This window comes from Pteropus vampyrus, unplaced genomic scaffold (assembly GCF_000151845.1).
Source record: "Pteropus vampyrus isolate Shadow unplaced genomic scaffold, Pvam_2.0 Scaffold208, whole genome shotgun sequence".
NCBI classification, from domain to species: domain Eukaryota; kingdom Metazoa; phylum Chordata; class Mammalia; order Chiroptera; family Pteropodidae; genus Pteropus; species Pteropus vampyrus.
This window is the reverse complement of record NW_011888989.1, coordinates 3,348,425-3,363,776: the sequence shown is the minus strand read 5'-3', so window position 1 is coordinate 3,363,776 and position 15,352 is coordinate 3,348,425. Positions and strand designations below refer to the sequence as shown.

The window sequence follows — 15,352 nt, the reverse complement described above, 5'->3', positions numbered from 1 at the left end:
TTTACAGTTGATCTTCCTTAGGCTCCAGGAACTTACCAAGCTTTTCCCACCACCTTAGATCATCTCTGCCTGGGATTCTCTCCCCACCCTGTGCCTTCAGCTCACTTCCTCAGAGAAAACCCCCTGACAGCACTCCCTTTACTCACTTTATGTCAGTTTCTCCTATTTCCTCTCTCATACAACTCAGTTCTTTCCAGCATCGCATTCACCACAATCTGTAATTACACACTTGATTGTGTGTTCATTTATTTACTGTCTCCCTCAAGTGGGTTGCTTTCAGAAAGCAGCTGGGAGTGTGTCTGTTTCTCATCACTAAGCACAGAGTGCCTAGCTCAGGGGCAGCCACAGCCAGGATGCTCCACAAATATCTGTTGAATGAGTTCACTCTCTTCTCTGTGCCTCAAATGTGCGTGCTAGCAGGAAGGCTCATCTGGTTAGACCATTTTCACCCAAAAGGGGGAAAAAAATAACAAAAGATCTAAATTTTATGGAAACCCGAAGACTTTGTTTTACAAACATATAAATTATTTTATTTACAAAGCCATGTTACAAAAAAAAAAAAAAAAAAAAAAAAAAGTACAATCACTCACGGGAGAATGTCTCCAGGCCTGGTGTTGAACCATGGCAGTATCAATAGATACATGTTTGTTCTTTCCTTTTTAAAACTGTAAGCCATAGAATTTACTATTTACACCTACTTTAGACATTTATTCTGCTTACAATATCACAGGCATGGAATGAATTCTATCTGATAGTACTAATACATAAAGGTATGGGACAAATAAGGAAAATACTTAGTGTTACAAAATATGGATCGTAGAAAAGAAACCCACTCCACAAGTGTGGCATTTGCTTAGAATGTTTGGACATGCTTTCTTCAAAAGTCTTCTGGAAAAGGTTCTAAAATCGGTAGTAGGAAAGGACAAATGAGCAGGTGCAAATTCTTGTCTGTGCAATAACAGTTATTTAATATACCCCATGACTGACCAACTACGTAAAACCCACAGAGTTTTGTTAAAGTGCCATGGGCAGACAGCATAACAAAATAGAAGGTGTAAATAGAAAATTTCTTTTTTTCCTTTTTTTAAAACAAGAGTTCACTGAGAATCAGCAATAATAGAATATGCTGTATAAACTATTCTCTACAAAGGTTGATCGGCGTTATTTACAATTGGTACATTGATACAAAAGAAGGCATACAAGTTATCCAAGTCGCTTTGTTTTTATGGCTGACAGGTCTATGCATTGCGTTATGCTTAACAACCAGAGCTTTCGAGCCTCCGTGGCTGGCGACAAGTCACAAGATCTTCAGGCAAATGGGGGTGTGTGCAGTCAAGGGGCTGGGAGAGAGGGCTGAGTGGGGTGGGCTTTAGTTCCCCCCAAATTTTACCCTAATAGTGCTTTATAGGTGGGTCCAGTTGAACTCCATTAAAACAAACCCAAAGAAAACCTTTTATTTGCATTTTTCAAGCTGAGTTTTAAATACATTATAAAGTAAACCTGCGGTTGATTGTGAAGGAAGAAATACCGTGGGTTTTCCCTTTTTGCTCAGTTTTCCGGAAATGTCCTCACCTTGGTCAGGGTCAGTCTTTTACCAAGTCAGCAGCATTCGGTGGGGAGCCTCTTTATTCCAGATTGCAATTCAAGATGTAGAGAGCTAAAATATTTAAACCTATTATTGAATTGCTTTTCTAGTCCCTGTCGAGACATTATTTCTCAGAAGCAGCCACTTAATCTCTCAACCTTTGTTTTCCCTCTTTGAATGTAAGAGTTTATAAATCAGAGGGTTATTTTGTTGCTGAGATTTTTTTTGTTTTGTTTTGTTTTTACTCCTGGAAGTTTTACAACTCAAAATAAATTATAAAAAAACAGACTTCTAAAACCGAACAAGACAAAAATTGTGCAAAAATAACAAAGATATGTACATACTTTTCAGTCTGAAGAAATGTACAATAAAAACATAATTCAAAGAACATTTTAAAAATATAAACATTGCTTAAACTTTCCTAAGTTTCATATTGTTTCTGAAACTATTCTGGTCAGTTAGCTCTGTAATATAGTAAAACATAAATATTACAAAATTAACACTATAAAAATTTACTTTAAGAATATCTTCTAAACTTTTTTCAAAGGGTCTAACCTTGTTTATAATTTCTTAAACATTTATAAGTCTTAAAATCTGCCTTAACCTTTTTTTTAAAAAAAGAAAAAGTAACATAATCTTCCCTTCAATTTGCAGTCTCTTTTTCCCAGACGTAAATAAACCAGCATATAAGTGCACTTTTAACACTGTAGAAATAAAAATGAAATCATCTGAACTAATGTCCTAGTACCTAATATCAACTCATGATTTTTAAAAAAATCTTTATTTTATATTAAAAAACTTTAGTAATCCTATAAGAAACACTGTCAGTGCAATTCCATTGATGCAAATCACTCTGTTTGCCTCCCGTCTTTGTAAAATGCAATTGTGTGGTGAAAACTTAACAGTAGTCTGATCTTTGGGAAGGGGGGATGGGAAAGAAAAGGAAACAGAGTAGGGGTGAGGGTTTGTGCCCAGTTGCAAAACTGGCATTCATTTCTGATTTAGGGATGAAGCAAAACCTCCTACTATCCATGCCATTATCTTATTTGCAAAGTTTCATGAACAGCACAGAACATGTCCTCTATATTGTGAGTTCTTTTCCTATGATACCTGATTAGAGCTTATGGCATTGCTGTTCTTTCAAAACTCCAGTGTGAACGGTTTCATAGCTGCAGGGCTCCAGCCTCTCTCTTCCCAATGGCTCTTCTTCACTAGGTGGTGGCTCTGCCTTCCTACGCCTTGGAGTGGTTCTGTCTGAGTTGGGGCCTCTGATAACCCACACATGCTAATCTAAGGGCATGCTGACTCACAGGGCCCTGTGGAGGTAGTGGGGCCATGCCAGTATTTATCCTCATCAGGGCTTTGATACTTAACCCTCCGTAGAAGCTTTCCCCCCAGATCCTTCCTTCCTGTCCTACCTGTTCCCTTGCCTACTAGCCCTTGAGGGCAGTTTGAGAACTTCCACAACTGTGGACATTATGCCTCTTTCTGAGTAGCTTCCTAGGGTCACGTGCCTTTTCCCCTGGAATGCTTCCCTTTCTGGCTTGCCTAGCTTTGGGCCCTTGTACACAGTGCCCAGGAAGGTAATTTACAGCATGGATTCCTAACAAGCTCAGAGACCACAGTCACCTGCATCTTTTGAAGGATCTTCCCCTATACCTGTGCTCTGCTTCCTGCCATCTCCCAGGCCCATTCCAGACCTGACCCAGTATATTTTTTCTGAGATGCACAACAGGACAGTGGTATTGTGGCAACTACACCATTAAAAGGTGGATCTTCTCAATTTCACCCATAGCATCTGGTTCCCGCTGTGCTGGTGCATCACAGAAACCTGACAAGTGCCCTTGGCTCAGCCTCCTGCCTCTGCCCTCAGCTCCCCAGCAAGCCCCTCCCCCAGCACACTGTCCAGAGGGGAGCTTGGGGACCCAGTGAGTGGTAGGTAGGAGGGGATGGGAAGGATGGGTAGGAGAGGACAAGGAAAGGAGCACTGTAGGTGCTAAAGTTCAAGGGTTTCCGATGATGCCCACCAGGAACTAAAACCCTGCACTGTCTGCTCTCATGGCTGGAGCAAAATGATGGTGTCAGTAGTGGAATCAGAGGCTGGAGGAGTGACCCCACTCTTGGAAGAATGCGTACATGTGGCAAACGAAAGACAACGGAAACAAAACACTGGTATTGTTTTCTGTAAATCTCAAATTCACGTTCTTTTGCCTTTTTCTTTTTCTCCAAAACTAAAAATTGGTCATTAAAAAAAGAGGAAGAAAGGCCAGAGCCACAGTCGGGGCCCAGGAAATGGACTCCCCCACTGCCCACTTCCCTCTCTCCTTCCCCAGTTCCCCGTGGCCTCCTGGGGTGGGAGCCGGTGGCCAGGAATTGGTTTGGAAGTGGCTTCACAGTCTTGTTATGGAAGAGTCCTTATCCTGCCCATTCTGTTTGTGGTCTTCTAGGAAAGGAAAAAAGAAAAGCTTGTTTCAAAACCATATATTTGGGATTACCACAAGGATTTGAGAACGGAGACTCAGTTTTCCCATCTATATTAAAAAGGATACCATCCCACCTCCTGCATTTGGGAAAAGGCAGCCATAATAAACAAATGAGGGGATGGCTGTAAAGGACACCATAAATGTAGGGTAGTCACAAAGATCTGAGGATATAAAGATTGTTTCCCTATAATCTTCACCTATACTCTACCCCGAAGGCCAAAACGCTGACTAATACATCGCCATTTGTTATCTACAAAGCCTACAGCACATCTAAGACAGCACAATGCAGCCATATTTGTATTTTTTCAATCATGTATAACTTGCACAACCACACCCTCTACTTTCCCTGGCTTCCCCTGGATGCTCTTACACTCCATTGGAGAATATCACTGACTATTCTCACACCTCAAGTTTATAAAAATCTACCCTGAATATTCCCACCATAAAACCACATCCTGAATGGTAGCTAGAGCTCCCCAGAGACCTTGAGAAAGCACTGGCTGCTATCTGCCATGAGCAAGGCCCTTTACTTAACATCATCTTATTGAATTTTTACAACCACCTTAGGAAGCAGGCATCAATTTTGCCATTTAACAGAAGAAAAAAATTAGAATCAGAGAAGTAATCAGCCTAATATAACACAGTTGCTAATACTGTGTGTTTATGTGTCAGGCATTTTCTAGAAGCTTTTAGTGAATAAATTAATCCCCACAAAAGTCATATAAAGGGGCCATTATGTTCCTCACCCTATGGGTGAGGAAACTGAAACACAGAGAAGTTAAGTAATTTGCCCAAGGGCACACAGCTAATAAATAGAAGGCCTAGTTTTAGAAGCCAGGCTGCCATGCTCTTACCTGGAACTTTTGAACCAGAGTCTGGCCTCAATGCTCATTCTTTCCAACCTGCCGATGACCCTATGTACTTTTGTCCCCCTAGTAACTTACTTACCTGTCGGCTGTGTCCTGGGCTGGATATAGTTGAAGGACTGGACTGTGACAAAGCTAGGCTGCTATTTTTCCCAACCTGAAAGACACCAGTGAAGCCCTACTCAGATACATGAGCCGGCTTGGGAAAGAGCCGCTGTTACCACGCGTTGCTAGGGGAAAGGAGAAGGGGTGCATGATAACGTACTCATTCTCCTCGCGTCGATGTGGAACTTGTGTTTCCATCTTAAATGGCAGAGAAAATGAAAATGTTTCAGGGGGTGCCTTGATGATGCCCCTCTCATCCCAGAGAGAAAATGCAGTGGAGGGGAACTCTTAATCCCACTTCCCAGATGTAGAGACTGAGAGCTTCAGGGATGAGGACAAAGGCATCTGGCCAAAGGCCTGGTCCCTCCTTGGAGTGTTTAACTCGGCAGAGGCCCAGCTTTCCCCACTGTGGCCAAAGGGTTACACAGACTCATGTACCTCTGACCTCAGGCCCAGACTCCCTTGGCGATAAAAGCTTGGGTCTTTTTCGGGGTCAGTTTTTCTGGCCAGAAGACACAGTGCACACCTTACTGTTCTTGAGAAAAATAGCAAGATGAGCTTCACCTTCAAGTGGGAGCTTGAGCTGGGCATATGGGTGTGGCTGTCGGGCTCTTTTCTTTCCCGTGGGACAGTCCTTGGCAAATGTTGGACTGGATCCTCAGGTGCTTACTATTCCCACCAGCAGGCATTTGGCCTATAAAGAGCTGGTCCTCTACAGCAGTAATCCCCAAACTTTTTGGCTCCAGGGACCGGTGCTCCTATGAGAATCTAATGCCTGATGATCTGAGGTGGAGCTGAGGTGGTGGTGCTAGCACTGGGGAGCAGCTGCAAATCTAGAAACTTTGCTGGTTTGCCTGCCACTCACCTCCTGCTGTGTGGTCTGGTTCCTAACAAGCCACTGACAGGTACCAGTCTGCAGCCCGGGGATTGGGAACCCTTGCTTTACGGTAACTTGACTTTGCATAAAGACATTTGCCTTACATTCACAGTCTTGTTTTTTAATACCGCTGGGGCAAATTCTGGCCTTATACCTACCAGATATAATTAAATAGATCCCCAACTGGTCCCCAAGGCACATGTTTACCTTGAATTTCTAAACCTCATACCATGCCCCTCCCAATCTCCTATGAGAATCAACACAGATGCCAAAGGTCTTTCCTCTGGGAAATCACCAGTGGTGACCCTGGACAAAGCCTTTTCTTAATGGCCTGGTGATGAGCACCCGGCTTTCACCTGCATTAGGGAACCAATGCTGGCTAGATCAAAGGCAGGTGTTAAATTCATCAGCTTTTTTGATTTCTCTCCTGATGAGAACTTGCTGGTAGAGGCTTGTCTGCTCCTTTCGCCACTGGTATTGACTGATTCATAATGTTTACTAAACATTTCATATGGTCCTGCAGATCAAGAGTCAGCAGAGCGACATTTACTTAATATAGAGGCATTCCATTACCAAAGAGGCATGGGGGTTAAGAGCCCAGATTCAAGAGCCAAATTGCCTGGGCTTAAGTCCCAGAGTTACTGTTTACTTGCTGTGTGATTTTGGGCACATTGCTTAACTTTCTGGTGCCTTGGCTTACTCATCTATAAAACGGGTTATAATAGGCAATGATTAAATGAGGGAATATATCTTAAGTACTTGGAGCAGAGTCCATCCCATAAGTGTTAGCTACTCGAACTTTGTCTAAAATGGGTGATGCTACAGCCTTGCTGTTCTGGGTGTGGCCTGCAAACCAGCGCAGTGCCACTGCCTGGAAGCCTGTTAGAAATGCAGACTTGGGTCTATGGCCATGCTACCCTGAACAAGCCCAATCCCTTCTGATCTCAGAAGCTAAGCAGGGTTGGGCCTGGTTAGCACTTGGATGGGAGATCACCTAGGAAGACCAGGTGCTGTAGGCATAGAAAATAAAAATATAAAGGACTGTAAGTTGACAAGGTCCTTGCAATCTGTGAGGTCAACCAAGGGTTGCCTCGCCTAAAAAAAAAAAAAAAAATGCAGACTCTCAGGCCCCACCCCAGACCTGCTGGGCCCCCTCCCCTTGCACCCCTGGAACTAGGGAGTCAGAAGGGCAGCACATCTGCTGCAGCTGCAGACATGTGCGAGTGCCCTGGGCTCTAGTGAGAGGACCTATGGCTCCCCCTCTCTGTTTGGCCTCAGTTGCAGCTTGTCTGGCCCTTGGGATCTAAAGTTGCTTTTTTTCAAGTGTTTGTGATTTGTGAATCCCCCTCAAGATGTTCTCTTCGTGAGGTTTTAACAAGTCCTATATAAAGACGACACAAAACAAAAAAACCATCTTTTTAACAACTGCCTCTCATCTCTCCAAAATCCTCATCCCCAGATGGGGATGGCTTAGGGTCCGGCCTACTAAATCCTGTGGTTGTAAACCCGGAGCCGCTGCTAGTCTGTGCGTGCTGCCCTGGCACCCGTAAGGCCCTTGCGCAGGCCTGCAGACATGGTCCTTCCACCAGACTCGGCCCTTTCCGAATTCTGCTTTCTGTGTTCAAATGGCACTAGAGTCCGGTGGGGGTGGGGGTGGGGGTGGGGGTGGGGGTAGGACTTTTCTAAGTAGCTTCCCCAGCCTGAGGAGAAAGACTAGACTTGAGGATGTGAACAGAGCTCAAGGGAAAAAAGCACGGATTCTTCTTGGACCACGCCACATTTCCCCAGCTTTCCTCACAATATACCCTCTTATTTGTACCATGGCATCAAATACTTCTGTGCCAGTTGGTGAGTTGCAGTTTTACTTTAGGAAAAAAAGTTGTATGAGGAGGAGGTGGGGGTCGAGGGAGCCAGGTAAAGTGAGAACAGTCACCTGGGAGCAGGTACCCACTCCCAGGTAGGACTCTGGGTCATCATATAACCTGCCTGGGCCTCAGGTCTTCCTAAGGGGACTTCAATAGATCAGAAAAAAACTTCTTGGCAACAAAACTCTTTAAAATAAAATCGTCTTCACCTTAAGATATAAAAAAGAAGTGGAGTGGGGTAACTCAGAATCTCTCTGTGCCTCAGTTTCCTCATCTGTAAAGTGGTAATCACAACTGCACCGACTGCACTGGGTTGTTGTGAAGATTAAATGACATAATATTTGTATAGTGCTTAAAACAGCACCTAGTGCATAGGGAGAGCTGTAGAAAGTATTTGTTAAATAAGCTGCTCTCTGAGCAGAGGGGGACAATTGCCTACGAGGAAAACGAGGCAAGAAGTCACACTTGTGTTTCCTGTCTGAGCCACCTGGCTAAGCAGGGGTATTGCCCAGCTCCCCCTGCCCCCTCCCCCACCCGGTAGAGAAGGCAGTGCCAGGAGGCCCCTGGAAGGACGGGTCCCTTACCTGCCGAGAGGAGGCGCTGTTTACAGGATCGGGCACCGGTGCGAGAAGGCTGGGCGGGTTCTTTTTGTGAACGCTGTTCATACCAGGCATTTTAGTGATTTTACAGGCTTTGCTACTAGAACTCGAGTTCTTACGCTTTTTTCCTTCTGATTTGTCAAAAGAGAGGGGCAGAGAAGACACGGCATTGTGTGAGGCCAGAGAGAGGTCCCCTGCAAGTGAGGGCACCGAGAGGGGACAGGAGTCACTGCTGCTGCCCACCGAGCCCACGTGTCTCCCTATGTCCGCGGGGCCGCCGGGCAGCGAGGTCCGTCCTGAGGGCTCCAGTTTGGCACTGAGTGGGCTCACCCCATTGTTTGAGTTGTGCACAGACAGACTGTTATAGGGAGGGCCCGCCTGATAGGAGTTCAAAGCTGAACTGGCATTCAAAACACAGTTCTTTTTGTGGGGTCCTGATAATGGAGACGATAGGGATGTCTGGAAGGAGAATGAGGAGGAGGAAGTCGAGGACTGCGACTTCCTCTTTTTGTTACTTGGAGACTCGTCGCTACGGGCTGACAGGTCTTTGACTTTTGAGGATTTGCTGGTTTTGGTTTTGGATGGCTTGTGGGATGGGGAAGGGATGACAGCTGGTATCGGGGACACAGCGGATGGGGCCTTGAAGGTTGAGTCCATGATGCTGAGGGTTGCAGCCACATGAGGGAAAGCTGTGGTGTGTGACATGAGGGCACTTGGGTCCGGCGATGCCACAAAAGCTGCATTTGAGAGCATGGCTGATGTCATTATGTAAGAAGAGGTGAGTCTCGAGCTGATGGGAGCTGAAGGAAGATACACAGCACTGGGGTTGCTGAAAGGCTGTAAAACGGATGCTGGAACAGGGGTGGTGATGTGGGCTGCTGGCGAGGGCATGGGGCTATCTGCCGCAGGAGGGATCTTCCTAAACATGAAAAAAGAGCGAAAGAGAAACAGTGAGAAACGGGCTTGGCATCGCTCCAGAGGCTCGATGAAGTGTGAGCATCAAGGCTACAGAGAAAACCCCAGTAGTACCAGACTATGGAAAATGAAGACTGGAAGGATGGCAAAATCTGAATTATGGCCCTTCCCTATGGCTCCTCCCATCGCAATATCCAGCACCTATTTTAAATCACTTTCGGGTTTTCAGATCCTTTTCTCCATGCTTGGCTACTGGATAATGGCTGATTTGGGTTCATGAATAAAAGGTGAATGTTATTTAGAATATAAATTTCCCCAGCAGTATTTCCCTCTTTTTTTTTGTTGGCAGTCATGAAAGGTGGTTTTTAATGAGAAGTGGTCATTTCACATTTAGGTCCTGGCTTGAAGTAAAAAGTATGAGGACAGGGCTTTGTGACCTGTGCACATGGGCCAGAGTATCCCCCTGCAGTCTCTGCCCACTGCCTGTCAGGGCTTCCCAGCCCTCTCCTGTGCCCTGCCTCCCCACCCTGCTCTTGGCTTAAGGCAGGATGGGAAACACCCCTCTCTCCTCACAGGCCAGCCTCCTCCTGCATTTCCTGTCTGCTGCCGCTGGTTTACTCTGTAGTGAGGCGTTTCCACGTCACCTTGTGTGGCTGCTGGCTTGTACTGGCCAGGCCACGGAGGCTGTAGGGCCGTGGCGGGTTGGGGCTTCGGAAATGATGGTGATGTCAACTTGCCCACATCCAGGACTGATTTTTTCCCTGTCTGCCCCACCCTACCTTAGCTTTCACTCAGAGGAGCTACAATTGGGGTGTGGCGGCCCTTCGGCAGGTCTTCGTGCCCCTGTATTAGGAAGGGGTGAGTACAGGGATCTTCATTTATCCAGAGAAGGAGGCCAGGAATTTCTAGTGTTTTGTTTTTTGTTTTTGTTTTTTTTTTTAAAGATAAATGCAGAGTCTGGGCACAGGAGAACATATAGATGGGAAGGTCTTCCTGGAGGAGGTGGTGCCTAGGAGCAAACCCCATGCCTCTTACACTCTGTGGAGCAAGCCAGCACAAGGTAGTGGGCCGCTCTTGCGGCCTCCCTGCAAACTCCGTCTTTTGACTTGCGCCAGAAACAGCTCCTACTTCCACACCATGGCCTGGGTTAATGCTGCTGCTACTCTGGGGACCAGGAGGAGCACAGAGGCCTTGGGGTCACCATTTGTTTCTGATTTTGCAGGAAAGGATACTGACCTCAGGAGCCAGATGAATATTGTCAAACTGGCTCTTTCCTATTTCTCGCCTTGTTCCCCTTCCCCATGTCCCCTGGAAATCATTTCCAGCATAGTTGGGACTCTCCGGCAGTTAAGAATTCTTCCCAAAGCAGCACTTGAAGGTGGGCAGGCCTCAGAATTGCATCCTGGGGAGCTTGCAGTAAGGTGTATGAGAGGGCTTCCCTGGTCCCTTTTCTCTTGAGAGGCCACCTTCCCAGCTGTGGCACCAGGGAACTCTGGGAAAAGGCCCGCTGAGAAGGAAACGGTTCTCCTAGCACTGCTCTCTCTGAGGATTCGGTTTCCTGCCTGCAATTGGGTGGAGCCTATGGCTTCCATCTTTTGGGTGGAATCCAGAGGAATCCTTCAATCCAGAAGCAGAGAGTCCTTGAAAACATCAGATGGAGGTGAAGAAAGATAAGAAAGCCCATTGTGGCCATGATGGTGTTGGAAAAGCTACTTTTCTTAAGTCTAAAGAATGTAGAAGATCCCATCAGCACTAAACAAGTACTCTATTAGTACTTATTGCAACGAATGAACGAGTGAATGAATGAACGGATGGATGGGTGGGTGGATGGGTGAGCAGGTGAATTCTCAGCAGCAACATAACTATGCATGCTGGGCAAGGACTCCCATATAATCAGACCAGAAGGGTCTAAACATGCCCTTAGAACTGTCTGGCACTGCACAACCCCTTCCTAGCAGTGCCAGGGAACATTTCTCAGAGCGTGCAGCGTCAGCACACTTGCCCTGCTGTCTCTGCCGCCTTGCTGTGGCACTGCAGGCCTCCCACTCAATCTTTCCTCGGCTCAAGTTTCTTACCAGAGCCGAAGTCTGGATAGAAATACATGTGGGCAGAGGTTTGGTAGTTACTTGTAATAAAAAGTTATTTACAAATACCAGATGGCTCATTTAGAGAAGACCCCATTCAGTGACCTCAACTGGGATCTACTCTGAATGCCCCAATTTGTAATTTTCCCATTCTGTAGTATAAACTCATGCTTCGACTTGCGCTGACAAGCCGAGCTGACGTCCTCAATCTTACTTGGCTGTCACTCAGGGTTGGGATGGGGACTATTTTTTGGCATACTTTCTCTCCCTTTCCTTCCTCTCCCACTAATCGTAAGTGGATAGCAGAGGCAGGAGAGAAAGGGCAGGGAGAAGCAGGGCAAGGGCCATGTGACCACTCACTGTCCCCAGGAGCCCCTTCCCCCTCCCATGTTAAGCAGTTTATGTGTTTTTCTAGGTGCCAAATGGCAGTGGATTTCAGCTTTGTGGGCTGTGCCGGGTTTAAGCTCTGCACACTGGCCTAGGGAAGTCCCATAAAAAGCCCACAGATGCGAATAAATTACTGACAGTGCCCATCCTCCCCTGCCAGCTGGCATGGAGCTCCAGATGCTGACCTGGCTGAAAGAGAATACTGTGTTGGCGTCTCCTGATGCAGAGTTAAATGCTTGTTAAAGAAAAAAGAGTCTTGGCCGTTCCTTTTCTTCCTAATGTCTTCCACGCCCCCATCGGCTGCCATCCCTCCAGGTTCGGGCCCGTCGGGGCCTGGGGTTTGGGCAGCGAGGTTGAGAGGGCAGCGGGGTGCTACGCTCTCCAGAGTTGACACCCAGGCAGCCCCAATGTTGCTCAGTGACAGCAGATTGGTTAGGCAAGTCCTGAAAAGGGGGGAGGGACCTGATGCCCTGTGACTCGGGTTTCTGTGCCTGGGGAGGAAAGGAATATGGAGCTTGAGCTGACAGGACATCAGGTAGCGAAATACAGATCAACACATTCCTTCCACGTGTCTGAGATTTACACTTCCACAATACGGGAGAGCAAAGAGCTGCGAGAATCGCCAGGTCTGGCTGCCATCTTGAGGGAATAATCGCAGAAGGATAAATAACCAAATAACCGTGAACAAGATAACTCCACATGCAGTGCCAATTTGTTGCTGTTTAGAAGCGACATAGGTAGGTATCAAGGGCGCCTTTTAGACACACTGGGCAGTCACTTAAGTGGGAAGAAATGATAAGCTTCTCTTGTGGCCCTTTCCTACTTTATTTGAAGTGTTAACCTTTAGTCCTGCACCTACTATGAGCTTATTTCAGACACAATGGGGCTCACTCCTAGAAGTTCAGGGGGGAAGGTCTTTGGGCATCAGGGTGAAAAGGTGCCGAAGTGCCACAGCTGCCTGGGAGAGAGGAGGAAACCTGGGAATTGGCAAGTTTTGAATTCCGTTCCATCCCCACTGCCAGCACCTTTCCATTTCTTGGGGATGCCTTCCTGGCCTTTCCTGGGCTTCGCTGGGCAGGAGGAGTGGTTCAGAGTTGGCTTTCCTGAACCATCTGGGCCTAGACCTGAAGATCCATGATTCTAAAAGATTATGTCTTAACAGCTCCCTTTTGTAGGAGTTGGGGGTGGAGACAGCCAGCAGACTGGCCTTGCACTATCCAGTGGCCAGAATGGCAGTTCCTTATGTGCTGCGGTTTGAGAGGGTCTAGCCTGTCACTCCTTCACAGTAGCATTTTCCTAAGTCAAGAAAGTTTCTTCCCCTTTTCATGAATCTCCTATGAAAATGTAAATAGATTGGGAGGTATTGGAGAATAAAGGGACATTAGAGAAATAGAACGTAAGCTTGGGTTTAGGTTAGAGAGAAGTGCGAGCAGAGGTGAAGAGAGCGTTCTGGGAGGTGGGAAGGGCCAAAGACAAGCTTAACCGACTTTGCAGCATCGCTCAGGATCTGCCCTGTGGGCCGCTGTACGTATGTTTTTCATAAGACATTAAACAATTAGAAATTGGTCCATAACCACTATGAAATTTTTAGTATTGACATTATAGCCTTAACATTGAAACAGAAGCATATTCTTAATATCCTTAGATGTTCTTGGTCATAGTATTATTAAATAAATAAGATTTTATCCAATACCCTTTACATTTAGAAGGTTACCGAAACAAAAATGATCTCCAAAGAAGATAAGGCATACCACACACATTGCATGTGTCTCCGAAAAACTGTAGGCAAGCCATTAAGAAGAGCCGACATTTGTGAATTAATCATGAATCCTGATTCAGAATCATTTTGTTCTATGAAAAGCCAACTATTGATATTCATTTAGAAAGCTGGGTTCAGATAGTTGTGGGGCAGCTCTGATCTTATATTGCATAAAAACTGCTCACTTACTTCCACATCTGTGAATTCAAGTGTTTTTCTACCATGGAGTTTAGTGCTAATCGAAAACGATCCCATCTTCTATCAAACACATAGTACCCTCGTCCCATGAGGCGACTCCCAAATGAGCAAAACTGTGAGAGGAAAAAAAAACCATTTTAACTTTGATTACAGGTTAATAAGCTAATATAAACCATACCCAGAAAAATAACATTTGCATAAAAACACACAGGGGTACAATTTTACTCAGAATAAAGAAACAAATAGTATTGAAGCCAAAAATATTTCTGTGGTTCTTTAATTTGAGCTCTAGATTTTCTGCAGAAGCCCACATTATGACTCAACAATAGTGACATTCAATTTTCTGTGGCACTGAGGGCTACCTTCTCTATATCTTGACTGAGCCAGCATTTTAGGGTTAAAAACCCCTAAATCAACCAAGGTGATTTTTCAGCACTACTTGCTTACCGAATCATCCATTTTAAGGAATTCGGTGGTTCCTTGCTTCTCATCACAATAATGAAAACAACTCATTCTAATCTTCTGCCAACTGGCTATACCTTTCCTATCTGTTGTCAATAGGGCCACTTTGCTTCTAAGTAGGCTAAACTCCTCTTTTCCTCATCTTGACCTCATCTCCCCTCCTATTAGCACGTGCAGGCTGCCCTGGGACACATCACTGCCTCTGAGCGTACACGCACGCTGTTCCCTCTGCCCGCCATCTTCTTCCCTCTTCTCTGTCAATCCCAATTCTCTCCTCCCTCAGTGCCCTAATCTAGACTCTCATTTCCAATGCCCTTTGTCTGATTAGCTCTGCCGCTTTGAACTCCACGGCACACCCATTGCTTACTTCATTACATTTCACCTTGGAATCACTACATGGATGTTTTATGTTATATATAATGCCTATGTGCTGACTTGATTATAAAGGCCAGGGACCCCATTGTTATCTTCTTCTTTAACATGAGGATAGTAGGGATTGGGCCAAATGATGGATTGGAGAGATAAAGTCCCACAAAATGTTTAAATCAAACCATCACATTTAAAACATATGGCTGAAATACGGGCAGTTAGCTGTATAATAAACATAATTTTATTATGATGTTAAGACAACCAGAAATGCAAGAAGTGGCCTCTGAGAAGGTGACATTTGGCTGGTCTAGAGCTCAGACAAGTCTGCAAATGACTCTATAACTCAAATGCAGCGTTCTCCCCCTTCCCCCAGGCCTCCAGCAGCGCCTGGCCTCCCTCCCAGACCCAGTGCTGGATTGGCACTTGTTCCACAAACCTTTCCCAGAACCAGCCTTTGGGACATTTCTCAGGAGCAAATGCAAGACCTTCCCTTTGTTTTGTTTCTGCTTATGTTGGAAATTTTGCCTTAAAATCTTGCCACCTATCAAATCTGGTACTCCTGATGAAAAACTCGTTTTTGCACTTTCATATTAAGTGCTTACTGACCACACAAGAAAACATACAAAGGGAATTCTCCAGTGTGGAAGCCGGTCCCTGGCATCATGTGGGAGCTATTCCAGGTCTAGACATCTTTTCTTCCTTCATCCCAGTTGCTAAAGACACACTTAACGAGTGTTCATTACAAAAATGATTAATATATCAATCGACCGTGAGAGAAAGGACAAAGCAAAGAAAATA

General features: G+C 45.7%; 1 protein-coding gene and 1 pseudogene across 10 annotated transcripts in view; one reads left to right on the top strand and one right to left on the bottom strand.

Moving 5' to 3' along the window:
* Positions 1–733: 733 nt before the first annotated feature.
* Positions 734–15,352, bottom strand: part of ATXN7L1 (ataxin 7 like 1) — a 219,884-nt gene continuing 205,265 nt past the window's right edge. For 7 of the 10 annotated variants that reach the window (XM_023537973.1, XM_023537976.1, XM_023537977.1 and 4 more), the window contains 5 exons: positions 13,715–13,836; positions 11,952–12,257; positions 8,366–9,299; positions 5,017–5,091; positions 734–4,028 (listed from right to left, as the gene is read on the bottom strand). In XM_023537973.1, the coding sequence (XP_023393741.1) occupies positions 3,987–4,028; positions 5,017–5,091; positions 8,366–9,299; positions 11,952–12,257; positions 13,715–13,836 (1,479 nt within the window). In that variant the 3' untranslated portion in view covers positions 734–3,986. The remainder of the gene's footprint in view (positions 4,029–5,016; positions 5,092–8,365; positions 9,300–11,951; positions 12,258–13,714; positions 13,837–15,352) is intronic. The other 3 variants (XM_011372511.2, XM_011372513.2, XM_023537974.1) reach the window with 2 other exon arrangements.
* On the top strand, positions 6,817–6,935 carry LOC111747047 (annotated as a pseudogene).